The 22,928-nt window shown below is 64.6% G+C and overlaps 1 protein-coding gene across 4 annotated transcripts; it reads right to left on the bottom strand.

Annotated features, from left to right (window-relative positions):
• Positions 1-149: 149 nt before the first annotated feature.
• Positions 150-22,634, bottom strand: COL2A1 (collagen type II alpha 1 chain). Of its 4 annotated transcripts, XM_070048300.1 has the most exons (55): positions 22,495-22,634; positions 22,073-22,256; positions 18,513-18,722; positions 17,409-17,425; positions 17,180-17,212; positions 17,050-17,082; positions 16,892-16,945; positions 16,641-16,742; positions 15,724-15,801; positions 15,236-15,280; positions 15,077-15,130; positions 14,816-14,869; positions 14,251-14,304; positions 13,890-13,943; positions 13,751-13,804; positions 13,551-13,595; positions 13,199-13,252; positions 11,690-11,734; positions 11,409-11,462; positions 10,460-10,558; positions 10,235-10,279; positions 10,049-10,147; positions 9,886-9,939; positions 9,403-9,510; positions 9,079-9,132; positions 8,900-8,998; positions 8,751-8,804; positions 8,376-8,474; positions 7,996-8,049; positions 7,723-7,776; positions 7,479-7,532; positions 7,286-7,339; positions 7,131-7,175; positions 6,872-6,970; positions 6,633-6,740; positions 6,358-6,411; positions 6,063-6,116; positions 5,768-5,821; positions 5,549-5,602; positions 5,214-5,321; positions 4,858-4,911; positions 4,713-4,766; positions 4,147-4,308; positions 3,953-4,060; positions 3,741-3,848; positions 3,598-3,651; positions 3,390-3,497; positions 3,227-3,280; positions 3,000-3,107; positions 2,752-2,805; positions 2,414-2,521; positions 1,949-2,237; positions 1,515-1,702; positions 983-1,225; positions 150-659 (listed from the first exon to the last, which is right to left on the bottom strand). In XM_070048300.1, the coding sequence occupies exons 2-55, from the start codon at positions 22,155-22,157 to the stop codon at positions 513-515; spliced, it is 4,467 nt and encodes a 1,488-aa protein (XP_069904401.1). In that variant the 5' UTR covers positions 22,158-22,256; positions 22,495-22,634; the 3' UTR covers positions 150-512.
• Between the last annotated feature and the right edge of the window lie 294 nt (positions 22,635-22,928).

A 22,928-nucleotide genomic window follows, 5' to 3' on the forward strand; every position in this document is an offset into this window, starting at 1 on the left:
GAGCTCCCCACGGGCCGTGCGTGTGAGGTCCCTAAGCCAGGCCATGCGGCTCAGCTCTCGGAAGAACAGGCCATGGGAGAGAGCCTGAGGACACCCCTGGGTGCAGCCAGAACGCAGGACAAGCGAAAGAACCAAGCACACAGCAAGGGTACTTTCCAATAATTTTTTTGTTTTTAATATCAATTGAAGTTTTAAAAAATACAGAGGTGTTTGACACGGAGTAGCACCATCGTGCAGGACGCACGGTTCCTGCGCCCAGCCCCGCACGGGCCTTGCTTCTGGGCGGGGCGTTGGACTCACACCAGTTAGTTTCCTGCCTCTGCCTGGACCCGGAGGTCTGGCAGGAAGACAATAAATAAATAGAACACCCAGCTTTTGTTTTGCAGTCTGCCCAGTTCAGGTCTCTTGGAGAGCGGGGGCGAGTGGGCGTGGGGGCCGTCGCCATCAGTGCAGAGTCCGAGGGTGGCTGTGGTGGGAGCACTTGGGTCCTTTGGCTGTTCAGAGCTCAGCTTTTACAAGAAGCAGACGGGCCCTATGTCCACCCCGAATTCCTGCTCAGGCCCTCCGATGTCCATGGGCGCGATGTCGGTGATGGGCAGGCGCGAGGTCTTCTGGGACCGGTACTCGATGACAGTCTTGCCCCACTTACCGGTGTGTTTCTGGGGAGAAGAGCAGGCCGCTCAGGAGGGGTCTCTGGCACCAGCAGCCCCCACCTCCGGGCCCGAGCCACTCAGGTGCCACCTCCTGCCTGGCCTGCCAACGACCCCCCCCCCATTTCCAGCTCCTGTGCTTGGCAGCTGGGCCCTCCCCCCTTGGCAAGGAGCCTGTCCTGGCTCTGCCTCGGGCAAGCTTGCCCTCCACACCACACGCCGGGCAGGCTCTGACTCCCCTGGGGCCGGGGGTGTAGACAGTCGCATTTCTGCGGCCTGCCTGGATCAGCCCAGCGCTCGGGGACCGGCGCCTGCCGCGCAGCCCCACTCACCGTGCAGCCATCCTGCAGCACGGTATAGGTGAACCTGCTGTTGCCCTCGGCCCGGATCTCCACGTCGTTGGAGCCCTGCAGGAGCAGGGCCTTCTTGAGGTTGCCGGTGGCTTCATCCAGGTAGGCCACGCTGTTCTTGCAGTGGTAGGTGATGTTCTGGGAGCCCTCAGTGGACAGCAGGCGCAGGAAGGTCATCTGGACGTTGGCAGTGTTGGGAGGCAGGCTGCTGTCTCCATAGCTGAACTGCGGGGCGAGAGCAGGGGCATGAGGCCTGGCAGCCACAGTCACCAAGCCCAGGGGCCACAGCCACTGCCTGCTCTGCCGGTGGGGTGCGGCGGGGAGCTGGGCTCAGCTTCCAGGGAGTGGGGCAAGCTCCGAGGGCTCTTGAAAGTCAGGTTTTGTGGAAATAAACTCCTGCTCCTCCCTTCCTCTCGAGCCCAGGAGAAAAGTGGAGGGAAAGGTGGGGCCGGCACCAGAGCCTCGCAGGAGAGGAGGGTTTGAGGAGCCGGCCGAGCCGGAGCGCCACACTCACATGGAAGCCGCCGTTGATGGTCTCCCCAAACCACACGTGCTGCTGCTTCTGGCTCTTGCTGCTCCACCAGTTCTTCTTGGGCACGGTGGCCGGGTTGGGGTAGACGCAGGTCTCGCCGGTCTCCATGTTGCAGAAAACCTTCATGGCGTCCAAGGTGCAGCCTTGGTTGGGGTCTATCCAGTAGTCACCTGCAGGGAGAGGCAGCACCCAACAGGGCTCAGACAGGCACAGCGGCAATGCCTGCCCGAGAGGGCCAGGGGAACGAGGGCAGGGCACAGGACACGGAGGGGCACAGGAGGGCAGGGATCCACCCTGGGGTCACTTCAGCCGCAGAGCAGCCAGGGCCTGGCTCTGCCCTGCACTGAGGCTGTCCCCTCCTGGCTGTGGGAGGGGGCAGGGCAACCCCCAGTGTCCCAGCCGGGCCTCAGGCTCACCGCTCTTCCACTCGGGGTGGCAGAGCTGCAGGTCCCGGCAGGTGCGAGCGGGGTTCTTGCGTGAGCCCTCAGGGCTGCGGATGCTCTCGATCTGGTTGTTGAGGGACTTGAGCGTGGCGTCCACGTCCGCGTCGTGCTGCCGCAGGGCGCCGGCCGCCTCGTCGGCCCGCATGTACTGCAGGGGGTCGGGGCCCTTCTCTCTCTGGCCTAGGCCAGCAAAGGCGGACATGTCGATGCCGGGGCCAGGGGGTCCTGGAGGGCCAGGGGGTCCGGGATTTCCAGGAGGACCCTAAAGCAGGAAGCAAACCGGTCAGCAGGCGCCCAGGACTCAGCAAACGGGCTCCCTCCTGGGCCCCTCCTGTTTCCCTGCACCACGGAGGGCCCCCGGGACAAAGGCAGCCGCTCCGGAAGCAGCCCTGAGCCCACAGGACACCCCAGACACAGGCGAGGGGTCAGGATACTCACAGCAGGGCCAGTTTCGCCTGAACGTCCGCGGGGACCGGGGGGCCCGATGGGTCCTGGGATTCCATTGGCGCCGTCTTTGCCAGAGGGACCGACAGGGCCGGGGGGACCCTGCAGGGGAGGGCAGGCAGTGAGAGAGTGGCTGCCCCAGCCCCACGGCTGCACTGTGAGATTCCCCAGGCAGCAAGGCCCGGAGCCGGCAGGAGAGCTCCGTGCTACCCTCCCTCCTGATCGCCCCTGGCCAGCGGGGCCCCGCGTGTTTTTCCAGCCGCGGTCAGTCCCCAGGGCTTCCGACCCCAGAGCAGTGGGAACACCAGCCCCTCGGGAAGGGTCTTACTCACCCTGGGGCCGGACGGACCAGCAGGACCAGCAGCACCTTGGTCTCCAGAAGGGCCCTGTGCAGAGGGCGTGGCAGAGCACGGAGGTCAGCAGGGAGGCGGAGGCAGGCCTGGCCACCCCACTCCCACCTCCGGCCCCCGGAAGACCCAGAAATGTGTTAGGACGACGCCCAGCTGCCCCTGCAGCAGGGGGCTCGTGTAGGCTCTGAGCAGCAAGGCCCTGGGGGCTGCGTGCAGGTGGCGACACTCACGGGTGGGCCGGGCAGGCCCTGCAGGCCTGTGAAGCCACGGTGTCCCTTCAGTCCCCTCTCGCCGGGCTCTCCAGATTCTCCTTTGTCACCGCGGGGGCCTTGTGGGCCCTGGGAATGAGACAGACACGGACTGGGTCAGGGCGACACAGGACAGGTGCCAGTCGGTCCCACAGGCCCTGCTGCCCCCAGGCTTGTCCCTGTCGGAATCATTCCAGGACTGGACTCACTGGGATTCCCCGGGCTCCGGCCGGTCCTGAGGGGCCCATGGGGCCTTGTGCACCCTGTGAGGAGGCAGAGAGAGAGAGCAGGGTCGGAGAGGACCAGGGCGGAGTGCCTGGCCCAGGGACTGCCTCCCGGCTGCTCGCCGCACTGCTGAGCCAGAGTACTCACAGCTTCCCCTCGGTCTCCCTGCTTGCCAGTCGGGCCGGCGGGGCCAGGAGAGCCAGGAGGTCCAGGGGCTCCGGGAGCACCCACAGCACCGGTCTCCCCACGGTCACCCTGTGGGAAGACAGGTCTCAGACTCCGAGACGGATGTTCCAGAAGAGGCAAAATCAGAAGTCCTGCTGGCCTCGGAGGAGACCGTGACCCCAGAGCTCACCTTGACTCCAGCTGCACCGTCTCTGCCAGGGGGTCCGTCGGCACCGGGGCTTCCCTGGGCGGGAGGACGAGAGGCCCTTAGTGTTCACTGCCAGGCCACCCCCTCCAGGTCAGGGCCACTCCAGGGCAGGTCCCAGGACTCACCTCTCGTCCAGGTTCACCTGCAGGGCCTGTCAGGCCGGGAGGACCCACGGGGCCAGGAGGACCTCGGTCTCCAGACGCGCCTGGTGCTCCTTGCTTGCCGGGCTCACCCTGAGGAGACACAGGAGGAGGGCACTGGTGAGCACCGCCCGGGACAGAGACACCCCCTGCAGTGTAGGCTTCCTGCTCAGCCGGGTCTGGGAACCCTCACTCACCGACGGGCCAGGCAGGCCAGGGAATCCTCTCTCACCACGCTGCCCAGGAAGACCCACGATGCCCCGCTGACCAGCCAGACCTTGGGGACCTGGGGGGCCATCGGCGCCCTATGAGAAGAAGCGAGACAAGAGCTGAGTGCTGCTGTCCAGCACCCCACAGCCCCCTGCTCTCTGGCGCCTGGTGAGGGACTTACGGAGGGACCGCTGTCTCCAGGCTCTCCCTTCAAGCCAGGGGGTCCGGCAGGACCTTGGAGGCCGGGGTCTCCAGCTCGGCCGGCGGGGCCGCTGTCTCCTCGCGCTCCTTTGGGGCCTTCTTTTCCAGAAGGACCAGGGGGGCCGGGGGGCCCAGGGTTGCCCTGGAGGAGCAGGTGCAGGAAGTGAGAACTCAGATCGCATTCCTGGGGATCACAGCTTCCCACCCCAGTGCAGGACTGTGCCCCTGTGACTGCGGGGGTGGCTGGCCCTGGCCTCCCCAGCCCCTGCATGTGTGCGCTTTTCCCTGCACGCGTTCCTACACCCCTGCCCCAGCCCTGCTCTGCACGTGGAGGTGGCCACAAGGGCCCTTGCGCGGGCTCCTAGGCCAGCTGAGAAGGCTATGCCTGGATGAAGGTGACCACAGAGCCCCTGCTGCCCGCTGAGCCCCAGGCTGAAGCTCAGGCCCAGCCATCTCTGGGTTGCTGTCTGTGGTCAGTCAGCTTCTCCTCCCAGGGGTGGCAGTGGGCAGGGAGTAAGGAAGGGCCCAGCTGAGGGCATCACTTACGTTGGAGCCGGGGGGTCCGACGCGGCCAGCAGCTCCAGGGAATCCGGTGGCTCCCTGTGTGTGGAGAGAGAAGCCCCTGAATGCCCCTGGGCAGGGACTTGCAGGGGCAGCAGGGGAAGGGGGCCAGCCTCGGGGCCTCACTCACCGGGGGGCCTTGGGCACCGCGGGCTCCTTTAGGACCGGTCACTCCAGTAGGACCCTGGGAGGGAAAGGCGGCAGTGAGGGCAGTGGCCCAGGAGGCCCGGTGTTCAGAGACATTTCCGAAGGAAACGGCTTGGGAGGCTGCCTCGTGCCTGTGCAGCTCCCGTCCGGGGGGAGCCTGTCCGGCCGTGGCCCCGTGCTCACTGGGCCCCCACCCAGGACGACGAAAGCCCCTCTGTGACACAGCATGGGGTGTCCCCCAGCCTCCTCACCACTCCGCCGATCCAGCTGCTGGGACTCCCCCTCCCATCCGGGAGCCCCTGCCTTGTGGAGCGGTGCTGGGGTGGGGGGAGCACCCACCTGAGGCCCCGGTGCTCCAGAGGGGCCCTGAGGGCCAGGGGCGCCTGCATCGCCTTTCTGGCCGGCTTCTCCTTGCTCTCCCTTGGCACCAGGCTGGCCGTCAGCACCCTGGAACCCACGGGCACAGTAAGACAGAGAGCGGGGGACTCCAGGTCTTCCCAAAGCACGGGAGATCGAGCATGTGTGAGCATGTGTGTGTGTGTGTGTGCATGCATGTGTGCATGGGCCGGCACAGGTGTCTGAGACAGGGTTGTCAAACTAGCGTGGGGTGCCAGGGGCGTGGCAGAGCCCAGGGCCTGGAGCTACAATGGGAGCGGGGAGGGAGGGACACTCACAGGCGGTCCAGCGAATCCAGCAGGTCCGGGAGGACCAGTCTCTCCACGTTCACCCTGTGAGAGGAGGGCCCCGGGTGAGCTCAGGCCCCTGCCAGTCCTGACCAAAGCCCCTCCTGGTCAGGAGCTCTGTGGGCCCAAGTCTCCTCCCACCTGCACCGCGGTTGCTGGGACGTCTCCCCCTTCCCGTCTGCCCCCAGCAGTCGCCTCTGAGATACTCACCGGCGCCCCACGAGCACCAGCACTTCCTGCAGGACCAGGAGGCCCAACTTCTCCCTGTGCGTGGGGAGTCAGAGTGAGACCAGGCCTCTGAGACCCAGGCACATGCAGGGGCCACTCTCCCCATGCTGTGCGGAACACATGCCCACTGCAGGCCCACTGCACAGCCCACAGCCACATCTCAGTCCTGAGCAGACCCCCAGCCCTCACTCCCCCAGCCCCAGGTAGGCAGGAGGCCAACAGCTGAGCGGGGAGGAGATGCCACCACACAGCAGGAGACGAGATGGCGTCCACTCACCTTCTCACCGTTGGCGCCAGCCGGGCCAGGAGGGCCGATGGGACCAGTCAGACCCTGAGAGGGGGGACAGTGGCGTGAGGGAAGCAGGGGCCAGGCCTCTGCAGAGACTGGGGCTGCCCAGTGGAGCCAGGGCACCCACTCAGCCCTCTGGCCTGTCACAGGAAGTCCCAAGTCCCATCACGCAACACAGCCCAGGGACCCTCCACACCCCCACCCGCTCTCCAGCCGTCCTCCCTGCTCTCCTGCAGGGTCCATCCACTCCAGTCCCCAGGGCCCTGTGGCCAAAGTCACTCACTCGTCCGCCGTCCTTTCCGGGGGCTCCCTCGGGGCCTTTCTCACCAACGTCGCCCTACAAGAGGAAGCCGGCAGCCTCAGGGGCCACTCCGGTACCCCGTGCCAGCTCAGGCCACCCTGGAGGGGGCCCTAGTGCTCAGATGCCACCCGAGGGCTTGGCTGAGGCCTCAGGGATGAGGTGATGGGTGGCAGGGGTGGGTACCACTGGGAGGCTTTGAGGTCTCCAGGGGCAGGGACAGGAACACGGTGGCAAGAAGCACAAGAACTGGCACTCACCCTGTCTCCCTTGGGCCCTGCGATGCCCGCTGCTCCCCTCTCTCCAGGCATCCCTTGCAGACCTGGGGGGCCCTGAGCCCCAGGGGGGCCAGCAGGACCAGGTGCACCCTGGGGTGGGAGGCAAGAAGGGGGTCTGTGGTGGGCAGTGCCTCTCCAGGGTCCCACACCCCTCCCCCCTGCTCCATCTCCCACTCCTCCCTACCCCCAGGGAGGCCCCTGCAGGCCTCGGCCTCACTTACTTTGGGGCCATCAGTGCCAGGGGTGCCAGGCAGGCCACGGGCACCCTGGAGGCCCTGGGCACCTGGGGAGCCACGTTCACCTGGGAATCCGCGTTCACCCTGCAGCCAGGGCCAAGGACGATCAGGCAAGAGCAGTGGCAGGGTGTGTGTGCTGGGGGTGGGGGTGGGGGTAGGAGCAGGGAGGCAGGTGGACAGGCCGCGGTGCTGGGAGGTACTGGCAGAACTGCACAGGGACAGTACAGGCCTGAGGAACACTCACCCTGGGACCCACGAGGCCGGGGGCACCAGCTTCACCAGGAACACCCTGGAGAAAAGGACACAGGTGTGAGAGGATGAAGGCTTCCAGCCTCAGATGGTGAACATCCCCTCCTGGGGGCCCCTCCAAACTCCAGCTGCAAAGAGCCCCACACTCACCTGGTCACCTGGTTTTCCACCTTCACCTGGGGGGCCGGGGGGGCCAGGGAGTCCCTGGAAGGCAGAGTGACAAGAGTCAACAGCGGAACAACCTTCTTGCGCTAGCCCTGAGAGCCAGGGATGCAGGGAAGTGTGGGCCCCAGAGGGCCCGTGAGGACAGGGACTGGACAGCCAGCCTGGCTAGGCCACCTACCTGGAACCCAGAAGGCCCAGGAGCACCCTGCTCGCCACGCTCACCAGCAGGTCCCTGCAGAGGAGAGAACAGGGGAAGTGAGCCACGCTCTGAGCAGCAAGACAGCCTGGGGGAGGCCACAGGTGGCAGGAGAGCTCACAGGTGTCCCCAGCCTCCAAAGGGGTCCACCTAGCCCAGCCCAGTCCACAGCTGCCAGCTCCGTTACTGGGTGGCCCTGAGCCCCTGCCCACAGGCAGCTACTTACAGCAGGGCCGGGAGGTCCTGCAGCTCCTGTCTCACCATCTTTGCCAGGAAGACCCTAGAGGGAAAAGAAAAATGTGGCATCGTGACAAGCATCTTTTCAGCTCTGCAGTCTCTGTGACCCCAGCTGAGCTCCGTGTCCACCGTCCCCATCTCTCTCTGCAGGGGAGCCTGCCCCACGCCCTAGGTGGACCCTGCAGGGCTCCCGATGTGGGCTATGGCAGGACATGCCTAGGGCACAGCCATCAACAAGAAGGGCCAGGGGAGGGACACTCACTCTCAGGCCAGGAGCTCCAGGAAGTCCCTTCTCACCAGCTTTGCCAGGTTCGCCCTGCAGGAAGAAGACATGAGCTTTAGGTGAGGAGCAGCTGACGGCCATCCCAAGGGACAGCAGGACAGAGGGGCTGGTGCCAGCTCTGCTCTGGCATACACAGGCGTCACTGGTGGCAGCCTCTGGGCACTGCCCACAGAACATCGTGGCTGCAGCATCTTAGGCTCCCAGGTGCCCCCAGATCACTCCGGGCCTGCAGGACAGTGAGGCCAGGGTACCCAGGGAACCCCCTCTGCCCGGTCTCTCAGGTCTGCAGCCCCCTCCCCGAGGGGCACAGCTGCAGTCAGCACCACATGGCAGGGAGAAATTAACACACCACTACTTACATTGGCACCTTTGGGGCCAGGGAAGCCCATGACGCCAGGCTGTCCACGTGCCCCTTGAGGACCGGGGGGTCCAGGGCGACCATCTTCACCAGGAGCTCCCTGAAAGAGAGGATGGATCCCACTCAGGACCACAGACACTGACCACACCTGCCCAAACGTGTCCTTTCAGTGCCCACTGTGGGCAGACTCGGGAGTAGGCAGGGGCCATAGCATCCAGCACCCAGGGCTGACCATGTACAAGCCACTCCATGACAGGTGTTGTTGGGCATCCAGGTACCCAGAGCATCCACCAGGAGGTACCCAGATGACACCTCAGAGCTCATGAGGCCCAGCACCCCCCAGCTCTCCTACCCACCCACCTGCCCCAGGACTTACCGAAGGACCGACTTTGCCTTGGGGACCAGCGTCGCCGGGGCGGCCAGTGAGACCCTTTGTTCAGTGAAGGAGAGAGGTGATGTCAGGAGAGTCCTGAGGTGGGAAGGACCCACAGGAAGAGTGCCAGGGGCTGTAGGGGGGGGTCTTACCCGGGCTCCAGGAAGGCCAGGTTCTCCAGGGCGGCCGGGGTCACCATTGGCTCCTTTGGGGCCAGCAAGGCCACTGGGCCCTCGTTCTCCAGGGGCTCCCTACCCAAGAGGAGGAGGGAGTCAGGACACGCCACGTATCAGGGATGCTGTGGGGAGCTCAGTCCCTCTTCCCCACTCACCTTGGGCCCTGCCAGACCATCCTGACCTGGGAAACCTCGGTTGCCAGGAGCACCCTAGAAATAGTGGAGGAGGAGGTGGTGGTGAGAGCGGCCCAGACAAAGCAGCCACAAAGCAGCGGCCAGGCCTGCAAGACTGATAGGTGACCTGGTGGGCCTGGCGCATCGTTCTGGGAGGGGCTCCATGACTGCTCCATGTCAGCCATGACAGGGACATGGATGAGCATGAGCGGACCCCAGGGTGGTGGGTGAGAGTAGTCACATGGCCCAGCAAGGGAACAATCCAGAGCACAACCAGGCATGTTCCCTCCACCCTCGTCCACTCACCCTCTCTCCAGGGGGACCAGCAGGCCCAGCACCGCCGGGCTCTCCTCGGGCGCCTCTCTTGCCTTCTTCTCCAGCGGGACCAGGGGCTCCCTGGGGACCAGCCGGGCCCTGGGGACAAACACATGAGAAAGACAAGGTGACTTTCCACCTGGCCCTGCGGCAAGCACTGGGCAGCCGGAGAGAGAGGAGCCCCAGCAGCTGTGTGAGGGCAGGGGCTTGAGGGCGAGGGGCCCAGGGTGGGGGCAGGAGCTGTGTTGGGGTGGGGGCTTGAGGGCGAGGGGCCCAGGGGCTCAGGGTGGGGGCGGGAGCTGCCCACGCTGGGGGCTGGGAATGAGGGGCCTGCAGGCACCCACTGTGAACAGCAGGGTTGTGGGAGTGGGAGCAGGAGCTGGGTCAGGCCTTCTCCCAGTGCAGCCTGAGAGGGCCCAGGCCGGTGGGGGTGGGGGGGAAGGCAGGGGCACAGGGCCTGGGGCATACACTCACCGGTTCTCCCTTGGGACCTTGTTCTCCTTTGAAGCCAGCAATGCCAGGTTCACCCTGAGAGAGAGAACGAATGGGGCAGGGCCTCACTCTGGGGCCCCGCGCCAGAAGCCAGGTGGTGGGGCTGACCCCACAGGGCTTGCAGGGGCTGGCTCTGGGCTCTCACCGTCTGGCCTTTGGGGCCCAGGGGACCAGTTGCACCTTGAGGGCCAGGAGGACCACGAGGCCCAGGGAAGCCAGGAGCACCAGCGATGCCAGGAGCACCCTGCGCAGGAGCAGAGGGCGGTGGTCAGGGGTCAGGCGAGGGCATGGGGGGCGGGCGGGGAGAGGGCAGGGCGAGGACGGCACTCACAGCAGACCCTTTGGCTCCAGGAATTCCGTCTGTTCCGGGATTGCCCTGAAAGAGGAGACAGGGCCGTCATCGCGTGAGCACCAGGCCTCCTACCTCCATCCCAGTGCCATCCCTACTGCACATGGGAGTGCCCAGAGGGAGCCACGGCCAGAGACCAGGGCAGGCGCTGGGCCAGGATGAAGGCCACAGACTCCCACCTCCAGGACAACGAGCAGCTGTACTTACAGAAGCCCCAGCAGGCCCAGGGGACCCAGGAGTGCCAGGTTCACCGCGAGGACCCTGGGCGCCTTCGGGGCCGCGAGCCCCTGTGGGGCCAGCTTCACCCTGGGGAGAGATGGGGAAGGTGGCATGAAGAGAGGAGTGGACACTGGCCTCTCGGGGTCCACACAGCCCCGAAAGCCGAGCTGACACACGGCCTGTCCCTCGTCCCCAGCTGACCAAGCTGTGGGCCGGGTGCCTTCTCCGCTCCACACAGCGCCCCAGCTCCAGGGCCGGGCAGCCCGGCTGGAGCCTCCATTTCTGGGAGTAAGGAACTGAGGCTCCGGAAGTGAACACTCAGTCACCTCCGCCGGGCACTGCCTGCGCCTGCAGCGCCCAAGCGGCCCCTGCTCTCGCGGCAGCCCCTCCCCCCGACGCCTCGGCTCTGACTCTCCTTTTCCTGAAAGTTCCAACGCTGAGCTCTGAGCTCTAGACGGGCCCCCAGGGAGGGCTGCCGACCTGGAGAGAGGGCAGGGCCAGCTCAGGTTTCCTTCGGGAGAGCCTCGGCTTCACGGCTGTGATTACGTTTTCCTGAGGTCGGGCCCCTCACCTTCCGCTGCCCCTCTTCACAATGGGTCCCCTTCACCCGGCTCACAGGGCCTCAGACACTGTCTGGTTGCCGTGGAAACCCCCAGGAGGGGCAGAGCCATCTGATGCCAGTGACATCGAGGCCTCTTGTTCATGCCTGGAACCCCCCCAGGCACGGGGCCTTAACGGGCTGGGCCCAGCCTCTGTCAAGAGTGCACCGGCCCCGGCCCCTGCTACCCCTCCCAGCCTGCAGCCCCCCATCTCCGCTGTCCCCTGTGCTTTCCTCCTGGCCACCTCTGGACCTCAGCAGCAGTGGGCAGAGTGGGGGTGGGGAGAGACTCCTTGGACAGAGGGGGCTTGGCAAGGGTTGTGGGGAGGGGACACGCACCTTGGCCCCAGGAGCACCAGGGAAGCCAGGACCGCCAGCGGGACCGACAGGACCCTGCAGAGGGGAGGGTAGAAAGGTGAGCAGCAGTCCTGGACGGGGTCTCTGCAGCCCCTGCCACCTTCCCCCTGCAGCCACCTTGGCCTGCAACCCCTGGAGGAAGCTCAGCCTGGCTGTGGCTCCACACCTCCCCCCCCCCCCCCCAGTGACGCGAGCATCTGCTGCGGTCACTGCAGCCTCGCTGAGCTGCCTGATGGCCCCTGCTGGGTGTGACAGGGACTCACCGGAGGCCCGGCGGGTCCTGGTTGGCCGTCGTTGCCCCGAGCACCCTGTGAGGAGAAGGGAACAGCACCGTGAGCATCGCGCTGGCCCGCCCCACCCACCCTGTGGGCACCGCGTGGTGTCCCTGCTGAGCACGGGGCCGGGAGGCGTAGGGGTCTGCCCGCCGGGTGGCCAGAACAACAGCCTTGCTCCTCTCTCACTCGAAGCTCAGGTCGGGTGCCGAGCGCTCCATCACCCACAACCGTCCTGCTAGACGGCGAGTCTCCCTAACCTGGAGGCCCCCGGGGACAGGATGGAAGCACAGTGGCCCAGCAGCGCAGCCCCTCTCCAGACAACCTGCATTGAGGCAGGCTGCCTCCCCGGCCCAGGATCACAGGCCCAGCCACGGCCCAAGGCAAGGCCCCTTCCTCCCCAGCAGGACTGGGCCCGGCTCTGTGCTCAGCACCCTGATGACTCACAGTCCAGGAGCCCCTGGGCTGGGTGGAGCTGGGCCTTTCCATGGTGAGCCCCCTGCCCACCCCTGCCTCTCCTCGGAAGCCGAAGGAGGAGGAGGCCGCGCACACCACCTGCCCCTGGCTCTGGGTCGTTCCTGCAAGCGAGAGGCCAGGGTGGCACGCACAGGAATGAGACAAAGCCCAACAGGAGCTGCGGCACTGGCAGAGCTGGGACCATGACCCTGGGAGACCTGGGCTCCTTCTTCAGGGGCCAGGGCGGCGGGGAGCCCCCAGTCCCCAGCCTCGACTCTGGGCTCACAGGAGAGCCGGCGGGGGCCTCGGGCCCCAAGCACAGAACAGGCACCTGCGCAGCTCGGGAGGCTGCTGGGGGACGGAGGGCTGAGGCCTGGAGGGCACAGGCCAGAGGAAAGCCACACCGCCAGCCTCCTGTGCTGGACCCTGCACACAGCCAGCCCAACCAGCAGGGGTGCCGTGAAGCAGGACGCCCCAGCCACTGTGACTGCAGCCACCACCAGCCGCGGCCACATCCCACTCATCTGCCAGCACCCTCCAACCCTCACACAAAGGGAGCCCGGGGCAGGGCCCTGCAGCAGCCCGGCAACAAGGGCTCCAGGCACAGCTGAGGGGCTTCCCGGCACGCAGATGTCCCATGTGGCGGGCAGCAGGATCCACGAGTGGAACGGCTCTCGGGGGGTCAGAGCTGCACCCCCACTGGCTGCCAACCCCCTTGCGCCCACTTCCTGACATTGACCAGGGCACCTGGCCATGGGCTCCGTGACCTTCCGTGCTTCAGTGTCTTCTTCCACAGTGAGAAGACCAGAACCTGCCTCATGGGATGATGGGGGAGGCACCACCAGCAGCGGGGGCTGAGGCAAGACTGTGAAGTCTGCTGGGTGCCCGGGAGCCCCAGTGTCCAGCTGCACTGACAGGGTGAGGGGCTGGCTGGGACCCGCAGGGCAGGCACCCTCGAGTGAGCTCTGGGTGCAGGGGTTCTGCACGCCTCACAGTGGCTGTGACGGCCACAGCACGTGAACTAGGCACCCTTCAACTACTTACTGCAGCGCCAGCGGGGCCAGTCCGTCCTCTCTCGCCAGGGAGGCCACGGGGACCCTGGAACAACATCGGGACAGCCCAGGCGTAAGCTGACTCCGCGGCAGTCGACGTGGGAAGTGCAACCTGCCCCCTCCCCAGGCCTGGTGCTCCGGGGGCTGCCCCTGCAGAGCCACGTCCCCCCACCTCTCGCTCCTTGCAGGAGATTGAAATGTTGAGAAGAAACAACATCTCAGCAGCACGGCACACGGTGTGTGACCCGGAGCATGCGCAGCAAACAGCCCACCTAGCCCCTTGTTTTGCGTCTGCCCTGCCTACAGGGAGGTGGTAACTGATCACAGTCTGGGGCCACACTCACCATGGGGCCTGGAGAGCCATTCTCGCCGGGGGAGCCACTCTCACCCTGCAGAGGAAGGGCACGAGCTCAGGGTGGCCGCCCGCCACACACTCCCAGGAAGCTGCGGGAAGTTCTGCCACAGCCCAGCGGCAGCTGCAGGGGCACCTGCCGTCCGCCCGCCAGGACTCCTCCGGGCCCTGCCCGCCCGCCTGCCCGCTCACCTTCACGCCTGGAGCGCCAGCTTCTCCCTTTGCTCCGTCCAGCCCTGGGTAGCCCTGTGGAACAGGAGGAAGCACGGTCATGCTCCAGGAACACAAACAGGAGGGTTACAGACCCCAGCACACCTCACCGGGTACTTACTCTGTGACCTTTGACACCAGGAAGGCCTGGGGTTCCCGGGAAGCCACGGGCGCCCTGCGACCCACAGAGGAAGCAGTCAGAGCACAGGGGAACAGGAGCGGGGACCCCAGCACTCTCACAGTCTTTGGGTCAGATGCAGGCCTCGCCTCCCTGAGCCTCCTTAGCTGTGCAAAGTGGACACAGTCCCCTCCCACCCTCCTTCGCAGGCCTGTGTGGGGGTGGACCCCAATCACGACCTCAGCACAGTGCTCTAGTCTTGCTGCGTGTCACAGGGGGCTCGCCCGAACATGACCTGTGTAGGTCAGAAGGCTCTTGGGGACCCTCCTAGAAGACCCTGGGGGCTGCAGTGGGCAGGGCTTACCTGAGGGCCGGGAAGGCCCCTTTCACCAGGTTTTCCAGGTTTTCCAGCTTCGCCCTGGGGACAGAGAGAAGCCTCAGCCTCTGGGTGGCACTGCACAGGGAGCACGCACCTGACAGCAGCCCGCTGGCCGCCTGCCACTGGCTTCCTCCACACCACGGCTCCTCCAGCCAGGATTTGTTCCTCTGACACGGGCATGGTGTCCCGCTCCCCTGGGAGCTCCCTTTCTCCTCTGCTGGCCCTCTCCCCAGCCCCCAGACCCTCTGCTGTCTGTGTAGTGACTCACAGAGGCGGCTCGAGCCCTCTGCCTCTGGTTTCCTTTGCATCCTCTGCAGACACCTGACTCGGGCCGCTGCTCCCTCACTACGAGGGTCACGCCCGTAGTTGGCTCCTTGTTCTTCTCCTCTGTGTCTCTCTGCCTGGCTTTCCCCTCTCCCATGCCTCAGTTCTGTTTCCCTTCCTGGGGCTCATGCAGCCACAGGGAACTTGCGAGCCGAGTGCCAAGTAGAGACACAGGACTGCTCCCCCCACCCCACGCACACCCTCTCGTGCCCGACCAGTTACTCACATCGTCACCAGGCTTGCCAGGAGGGCCAGGGGGACCGCGGGGACCCATGGGACCCTGCAGACAAAGCAGCAGATGTCAGAGGTGCAGACTCCACGGGCGGAGCTTCAGGAGCTGGTTTTGGATGCCAGTCACCCAAAACTCCTGGCACAGTCATGACACAGTTGCCAAAGCCAAGAAGTGACATCTGCACTTCCTTGGATGGTCCCAGGGGTCTTTCATCAAGGCTCCCGGGAGAGGGATGGGGCCCCTGCCAAAACTCACAGAGACGCCAGGCTCGCCAGGCTCCCCAGGGTTGCCTTGAAATCCTTGCGGTCCCTAAGAAGTCAAGAGAGAACACTATGTTGACCCTGCAAACCTCCAAGCCACCACAGAGTGTGGTGAGCACAGGAGTCACCCCCAGCGGGGAGAACCAGTACTTACAGGGGCACCAGCAGGCCCAGGAGGCCCTCGAGGTCCCATAGGGCCCTGCATGGGGAGAAAGACATGAGGTTCACCGGACACACCCTCCAGCAGCCCCTGGGGTGCCACCTTTGCCCAGAGAGAGGACCGGGGCCCCCAGTGCCACTCCTTCTCACTTCCCACCCCCACAGCAAGCAGTCTTCAGGGACAGACAAGCCGGCCCTGCTTTCTCCTTCACTAATGCCTGCTCTCTGCTTAGCCAGGGCTGCAGGGGTTCCCACAGAAGTCTCCCGCACACGGGCGAGCAGTTGACACTGCTCTTCAGATTCTGGTCCGGCAGCCACTCCCACCCCGGTCTTAGCCACTCTGGCACATCATCCATGCTGGTGCCGCCACCAGCACAGCCCAGATGCTTGGACTAACTACAGGGGAGCTGTTCCAGGCCAGGACCTGCACGGCAGAGGGTACCCGCCGTCACACGGCTGTAGAGAACAGGCGTTCTTCCTTACCATCGGGCCTTGCATCACTCCCATCTGGGCGCCTCCAGCCTTCTCGTCAAATCCTCCAGCCATTTGGGCAGCAAAGTTCTGAAAATGAACCCCCCAACATCAAGGGGCTGCGAGGCCTGGGTCGCCTCCACTTGGCCAAGGAAACCACATCTGGACAGAAGGGCTCCGACTGCCGGAGGCTAACCTAGCACCGATCAGAGTCACGAGGGATGCCCGGGATGCAGCTTGGGGAATGCCGGATGTCAGCGGTGAGACCACTTGCCTGGAAGAGCAAGTCTTGACTGCACGCGTGTCAGTCCCTGGCAGCCCAGTCTATCAAAGTCCTTCTATGTTCTAAAACACTACATCGGTTACTTCACGTGTGTTGAGAGACACAACCAGCACACCCCTGCTAAAGGCGTCCTTTGCTCTCCAAGACTGCAGTCAACATCTGGAATTACTCCAGCAGGGGATGTAGTGAGCGCTTTTACGTTTCAGCAGTCGTGGAAGCGGCAAGCCGGCACGAACCGGGCAAGGCAGTCGTTGGTTGGTTTGATTCCAGAGGCGACCGCAGCCACACACCTCCCCTCAGTGGGGCTCTTTCATGAGAATCAGTGCTTGTTGGGAATGCACTTGGCAAGGACCAAGAATGAGTATCTTCCAAGGACAGTGGTCACCCTTCCTCCAGAGAAACACAAGTGCTCAGTCAGCCTTTCCCCTACCCCCAGCCCCAAGAGCCCACCACATGGCTCAGATCTAGGAGATACCCAGTGTGGGAAACAGGGGCCCTGGGCATCACGTTCTCTGGCCTGTGTGTGATCCCACTAAACGCCAGACATTGTCGGCAGCCCTGGGAGCCCACCAGGTGAGGGTGAGTGGCAACTTGGAACCACACTTCTGAAGGGACAGCCTGAAGGAGGGGAAGTGAGGACACTTACTCCACCAAGGCCAGGGGGGCCGGGCGGTCCAGGGGGCCCAGGGGGGCCCGGATTTCCAGGGGTCCCAGGCTCTCCATCTCGGCCACGAGGTCCAGGGGCACCCTTGGAAGTAAGAGAGAAGAGCATCAATGTGATGGAGTGTTTCTTCAAGGATCACCTGTCCCAGGCTGCTCCTGCAGAGGTGGGGGGGGGGGGGAGAGTTGGAGGACCCAGGGGGCCTGCAGGGTCAGGCAGTGTCCCTCTCTACTCACCTTTTCGCCTTTGTCACCACGGTCACCTCTGGGTCCCTGTTCACCTGCAGGTCCCTAAAGGTGGAGAAAGAGGTGAGGGGATAGCAAGGCGAGGATCCTGCATGGCAGCAACTCGGACGCAGGGCAACCCCTGGGGCAGGGACTCCTCCCTCTCTCACCTGAGGCCCAGGGGGTCCTTTAGGTCCTACGATCTGTAAGAGACACCAGGGGGACAAATGAGGGGACAGTCAAGAAAAGGATGCCCACCAGAGCAGGAGGTGCAGCAGTGTGGGCACAACCTCTACTCACATCCTTGATGTCTCCAGGTTCTCCTTTCTGCCCCTGAAATGTGAAACGTGCAGGCTGAAGCTCAGTGAACACACTTAGCCCCCAGCACCAAGCCCAGCAAGCAGGAGCCCCCGACACAGCCGTCAGGAGAACTGCAGGCCAGCTCGGCGAGGCACAGCTGCTAAAGAAGGAAATGCAAAGAGCAAAACAGAGAGAGGAGAGGAGAGGCGGGGAGAAAACAAGCCCTTACCTTTGGTCCTGGTTTCCCTGTGAGGGAAGAGACAGAGAGAGAGAGATGGTCAGATTCATGCAATGGTTAAGAACAGTTCCTGACACTCACACACTCTGATGGGTGTCAAACAAAGGAGAGGCCACAACCAAGGAAGGGGGCAGCGTCCAGTCATTCTGCTGACCCCCAAGGGGTCAGGGTCACTGTGCCCTGCAATTACTGAGAGGTGCCCCAGGCTTTGTTATCCAGAAGGCAGGTGGCATGCAAACAAAGAGCTAGAGCGGCAACAGGAAAGCACAGAGCTCAAGACTGCCAGCCAGCGAGAGAGCTCAAGACTGCCAGCCAGCGAGAGAGACGGAGAGCAGGGGGCAGCCCTCAACCCCCCGGGGGGGAGCCCCTCTCAAGTCCCACCCCCACACCCCCGCAGAGTCAGGAGCTGAGAGGTCTCGCGTTAGAGCAGGCTCTCCTCAGAGCAAGCACTCACAACGGAGGGCACAGGGCTACCAAGAGCACGACAGCCAGTGCCACCCCAGATTAATGCTCCCCCGCCCCCAACAGCAGCGGCACACCACACAGGCGTGGACGCTTCACTGGCATGAAGGGAGCCAGTGCCGGTGAAGGGTCAAGGAAAGGCCACTTCTCAGGTCCCTGTCCTAGCCCCATTGCCACCCTCCATCACTCACGGTCCTGGAGCCACATCTGCTCTCCGAAACTGCTTGTGCATTGGTGGCTGCCCTCGAGGGAAGTTACAGCAAAGAGACAGCTGCCACCCACGTCCGTCCTAGGAGGAGGGCCTGCCCTTGCCTCTCCAGTAGAGATGGGGCATGGCCAGCAGAGGGGGATTAGCACACGTCTTGGCCAGACTGAGCATCTGGTCTCCATGCCAGCTCCAGCCATTGCACAGGCGATTCCATAGAGGGGCTTCTGTGGGTCTTGGAAGCCCATGTCTGGAGGCAAGGGAAGGGCCTGTCTAGGCCAGTGCTGCTTAAGTGAGAAGTGACCTTTCCTTCCTGCCCCAGCCTCGAGGGCCCATGGATCCCCAGCACCTCTGCCTTGCAGGGTGACCAGCATCCATGGGGAGACGCAAGTAATTTATTTATGTTGAACAGGAGATAAATAAATTACGACCACTGGCAGTGGCGAGGTCAGTAGGGCAGACGGGGCAGCACTCTCCGAAGGGGATCTCGGGGCTCAGGCAGTCCTTGGTGTCTTCACAGATTATGTCGTCGCACAGGACAGTCCCCGTGTCACAGACACAGATCCGGCAGGGCTCCGGCTTCCACACATCCTTATCATTATACCTCTTCCCCTCCTGCACACAGCTGCCAGCCTCCTCTGCACCAAGCAGGGGCAAGGGGAGGGGGCAGTGTGTGGAGGACAGGGGTGGGGGGAGAGGCCAGGGAGAGAAAGAGAAAGAGGTATGATCAACTCTACAGCATTCAGATGCTGAAGAATGTAGGCTCCGTCATCCAACAGGAGGAACCAACAAGCTAGTTCTCCAAACATCTTTCATTCTCCAAGGTGCTTGCCAAACGAGTACTAGGTGCCTGGCCGTGTGCTGCTCCTGCACAAGGAAAGTCTGGACCCCAGAAGGTGGGGAGCTGCAGTTTTACTCTCCCCCCACCCCACAGAGCCTGGCGGAGACAGGGATGGGGCCCAAGCTGACACTGGGCAGATCTCTGAGGCTGTGAGCACAGAGCAGAGGGAGAAAACTGGGAGACCCCAGCCTCTGGCAGACAGGGCTTTTATCTGCTGAAATTATGGGATTTGCTAAACAACTGAGGGCTAAAACTCAGAAGGAATGTCGAAAAGTCCACCCACAGAAGTTTGGAACTATAAGCACTCAACCTCCAAAAAACAGAGTCCAGGTAGGGCCTGTGGAGGGCAGCCTTTAAGCCTCATTAGGGTTAGGACCACTTGGGGGCAGGGCTGACTTGCAGCGGCTTGCCCTGGAGAGGAGTCCAGAGAGCGCTCCCCAGGCTGGGGGCAGGAGGCGCTGAATGCCTGGCCTGGGCTGAGACCGCCCTCCCAGGCCTGCCTCTTCCAAGAATGCGAGCATGAGAGGAGACACTGGTCCCTCCCACAGCGCGGCGAATGAAACGTGTGCGGAGAGCTGCGCCGCGCAGTGCCCGCACCACGTGCTGGGGAGCGCCCTGAGCTGTTTTTCTCGTCAAATCCCCAAAGCCGAGGTGGCAGCCAGGGCTGAATAATGGGAAGGAGCCACAATTTGGGAGGCGGGGAAAGGCAGGGACCTGCCCCTGCTCCTCCAGGAGGGTGAAAATCCAAGACAAATGTTCCTCTTTGTTTCCACCAGGAAAACACACACCTGGCCGGTGGGCAAGGGCATGGCCGGGAGATCCCAGCGGAATACAGAGCTGTGGGACCCGGGGCTGCAACAACTGGTGGTGTGGACGCTGGCGGCCACGTCGAGTGTTGGAGAGCAGCGTCCCGAGCGCTCTAAGGAAGAGCCCACCTCTGCCAAGGCGGCCCCCGGGAGGAGGGGGCGCTGTACACCCTGCTGGGCGCGGGCGCAGGGGTTAGGGGCAGGCAGCATCAAGTGAGAGTGACGGCTGCGGCTCCTGCCCGGTTGGCCCAGACACTGGGAGAGCGCAAAATGGATTAAACGTCCCAGAAAGGAGCCAGCCGGTAACCAGATCCGCTGGGTGTGGACAGAGGAGCCTCGCGCGGTCACCAATGCCGCCGGACGCCGCGCAGACGCAGCCCGCGCCCGATCCGGTTCCCGGGCCCCCGCGAGGCACAAGTGACTCTTTGTGGCCGCCAATTAAAAAGCGGCCTCTTTCGGGGAACTGTTGGCTTCGCCGCTGCGCTGCGCGGGGCCGGGGCACAGGGGGGCTTTGTGGGAGAGGTCGGGGTCCGGGGCGCCCACCGGGCCTCGCCTCTCATGAATGGGGCTTTTCTCGAGTGCACACAGAGCCTGATTCACAGGTCTCCGCGAGGAACCGGTTAAGTAAACACGGGCAGCGTCTCGGCCCCATCTGGAAGCCATCGCTGCCAACCTCGCGGGCCAGCAGCCTCACAAAGGGAGATTGAGGCCTCTCCCAGCCGGGCACGCTCGGAGCTGAGGGCTGCGGGAGGAGATGTGGGTCAAAGACGCCGCAGCCAAACTCCAGGAAGGCGGGAGAGGGCGGGGCTCTGGGTCCGAGACCTGCGAGGCGTCCTCGCCACATCTCCGGTCAGGGGCCGAAGGAGGCACCCGGGTGGCGAACCAGCCGCTGGGGTATGGAGTCGCCACCAGGGGAGGAGGAGCGTCGGGAAGGTTGGGGCCCAAGAACCTGTGGAATTCGATCCCGCCGGGATCGCTATGAGAGCACCCCGGGTTCTATCCTAATGGATGGTTGGGGATTTGTTTTAGCGCCCAGCTACTTCTATCTCCCTCCAAGGCAGGGTGCAGTTGAGACAGCTTCGTGGGTGTGTGCTTGCAAATTTGGGACCGAAACAGAATCAGCCTGGGCCCAGGTGATGTGTAGACACTCTGCATTCCCTCACAGGCCCTCAGGGCCCTCCAAGGCAACCTGGTCTACCCCGCTAGAGTCGGCTACCCTAAGGCACCCGCAAGCCCACGGCATCCCAAACCATCTCTGGAAACGGCCGGTGGAGGGGGAGAGGACAGGAGCCTCCTCCACAAAGGGACTTCAATCACCCCTTGAAAGTTCCACCTGCGATGGACTGAGATCTGTGACACGTGCAGAGGGAGCTGGAATCCTGGCCTCGGAAACGTGCCAAACACGTGGAAAAAGCCTCTCCACCTAATACACTTTCCAGGCTCCGTTTGGGCTGAATGTGATCCCAGACAGACACCGACCGAAGGAGGCGCAGAGAAGTGCGGCCCGAGCGCCTTCGGCCCAAGCTGTAAAGCCTCTGGCCACTCCATACCCTCTCTCTCTGAACTGGTCTCTCTGAGTCTCTGCCCAGCCCTACCCCATCCCCGCAGACTGGCTCCGTGCATCCCTGAAACTGAAAAGTAACTCACTGTAGCACCTCCGGAGAAATGGGGGGAGGGGGCACTACCTGAGCCTGTCTAGAGCGGGGTCAGGTTGGAACCTTCCAGCCGCCTCCCCAGGAGATGTCCCGACCCTTAACCAGCAGGGAGGCAGAGGACAGCTGGGTAAGAGTGGGGCTGCAGCCGCAGCAGGGGGCCGGGGGTGGGGGTGAGGGGTAGAGAGGCACCCAGGACCCAAGAGCCTCTCTCACGTCTTCCTTTGTGGTCTCGGGTTTCGGCCACCGGTGTGGGAGCGCCAGTCCCCTTTGTCCACCTCCCCTCTGAACCCCCCAGCCTCTGACCCCCTGGCAGGCTAGAAGTCAGCCCTCTGGCATGAGGGCACTCCCACTTAGACTAAGTTGGAACTCAGCGCTGGCGAGGCGCGTTGTGCGCTTGTGCGCCCAACTACCCAAGCTGAAGGAAAAGGGCGCGTGTGACGCCTGTGCGCAAACCTCTCCAACCCAGCACTGGACGAGTTCAAGATTCCTGGGCAGCCCCGGGACCTGTGAACGCCTCTGACGCCGACCCGCACGGAGGGCCGGGACCCCTCACTCCAGACCCAGCTTGACTAGCGCCCGCACTTCTTGTGCCCGAGACTCCGTGAGCCGCGCGCCCCGGGACCTGCGAGCTCCGGAGAGACAGAGCCGGGACGGAGGGAAAGGGCAGGGGCCGGCGGGCGACTTACGGACATCCTGGCCCTGACACCGAAGGGCAGCGGCGACGAGCAGCGTCAGCAGCACCAGGGTCTGGGGCGCCCCGAGGCGGATCATGGCTCTCCGTGGGCCTGGAGAGCCGGGCCGGCGGAGCGCAGCGGGGCGGCAGGAGCTCGGCGCGGGTCCGGGTCTCTACCGCGCCCTCATGCAGGAGGCCTGGGAGCAGGAGGAGGAAGCGGGAGTCCCGGCAGCCCAGCGGCGCTCTGCGTCTCCGGCCCTGCGGCGCCCGTTATATGCGCCGGCCCCTCGAGAGGCTGGCGCACTCGCCCAAACCGCGGGCCGCCCCCGGCCCCCCGCCGGGCTGTAACCTGAGACCCCGCCCCCGGAGCCCGCACCTGCCCGGCCAGGCCCCCTCCCCGCGAGCCGCGCGTCCCGCCCCCCACCCCTAGGGTACCGAGTGGCCTGATCGGGCGGGACACGGGGGCCCCGGGCCCCCGGCTGCGGCGCTGCCCCTTCCGACCGCTGGCGAGAAGGGGGGCTCCGGCCCCTCCCCTCTGAGTTCTGCCGGAGTAGGAGGGGAGGGGGTGACTGAGGAGGGCAGGCCCCGAGCCCCAGGCAGAGGACGGAAAGCACAGAAAGGCAGGAGGGAAGGAGGCCGCGGGGGGAGGCGGGCACCGTGCCGGGGCGAGTGGCGGGGGTGCCCTCGACGGGCTCTGGGCCCTGCGTCTGGGAGGCTGGGCGGCCGCGCCAGGCTGGGCAGTCGCCTGGGCCTGCCTTCTAGCCCTTCTCGGTGCACCTGGCCGGGACCCCCACCTGGAGGCCCTCGCCCTCCCACCCAGGCTACCAAAGGGCCTAAACGGGGCCCCTCCGGAGTGGCGCACAGAGGAC

This window comes from Oryctolagus cuniculus, chromosome 9 (assembly GCF_964237555.1).
Source record: "Oryctolagus cuniculus chromosome 9, mOryCun1.1, whole genome shotgun sequence".
Classification (NCBI taxonomy): Eukaryota; Metazoa; Chordata; class Mammalia; order Lagomorpha; family Leporidae; genus Oryctolagus; species Oryctolagus cuniculus.

Excerpts from the sequence above, each read along its gene's own strand:
- COL2A1 (XM_070048300.1), bottom strand. The coding sequence starts at position 22,157 with ATGATCCGCCTCGGGGCGCCCCAGACCCTGGTGCTGCTGACGCTGCTC. Across the intron at positions 16,946-17,049 it reads AAGGACCCCCTGGGCCTCAG|GGACCTGCAGGTGAACAGGG; the intron begins GTGAGAGAGGGA and ends CTCCACCTTTAG. Across the intron at positions 6,412-6,632 it reads CAGGGCCCAAGGGAGACAGG|GGCGACGTTGGTGAGAAAGG; the intron begins GTGAGTGCCAGT and ends TTCCTCTTGTAG.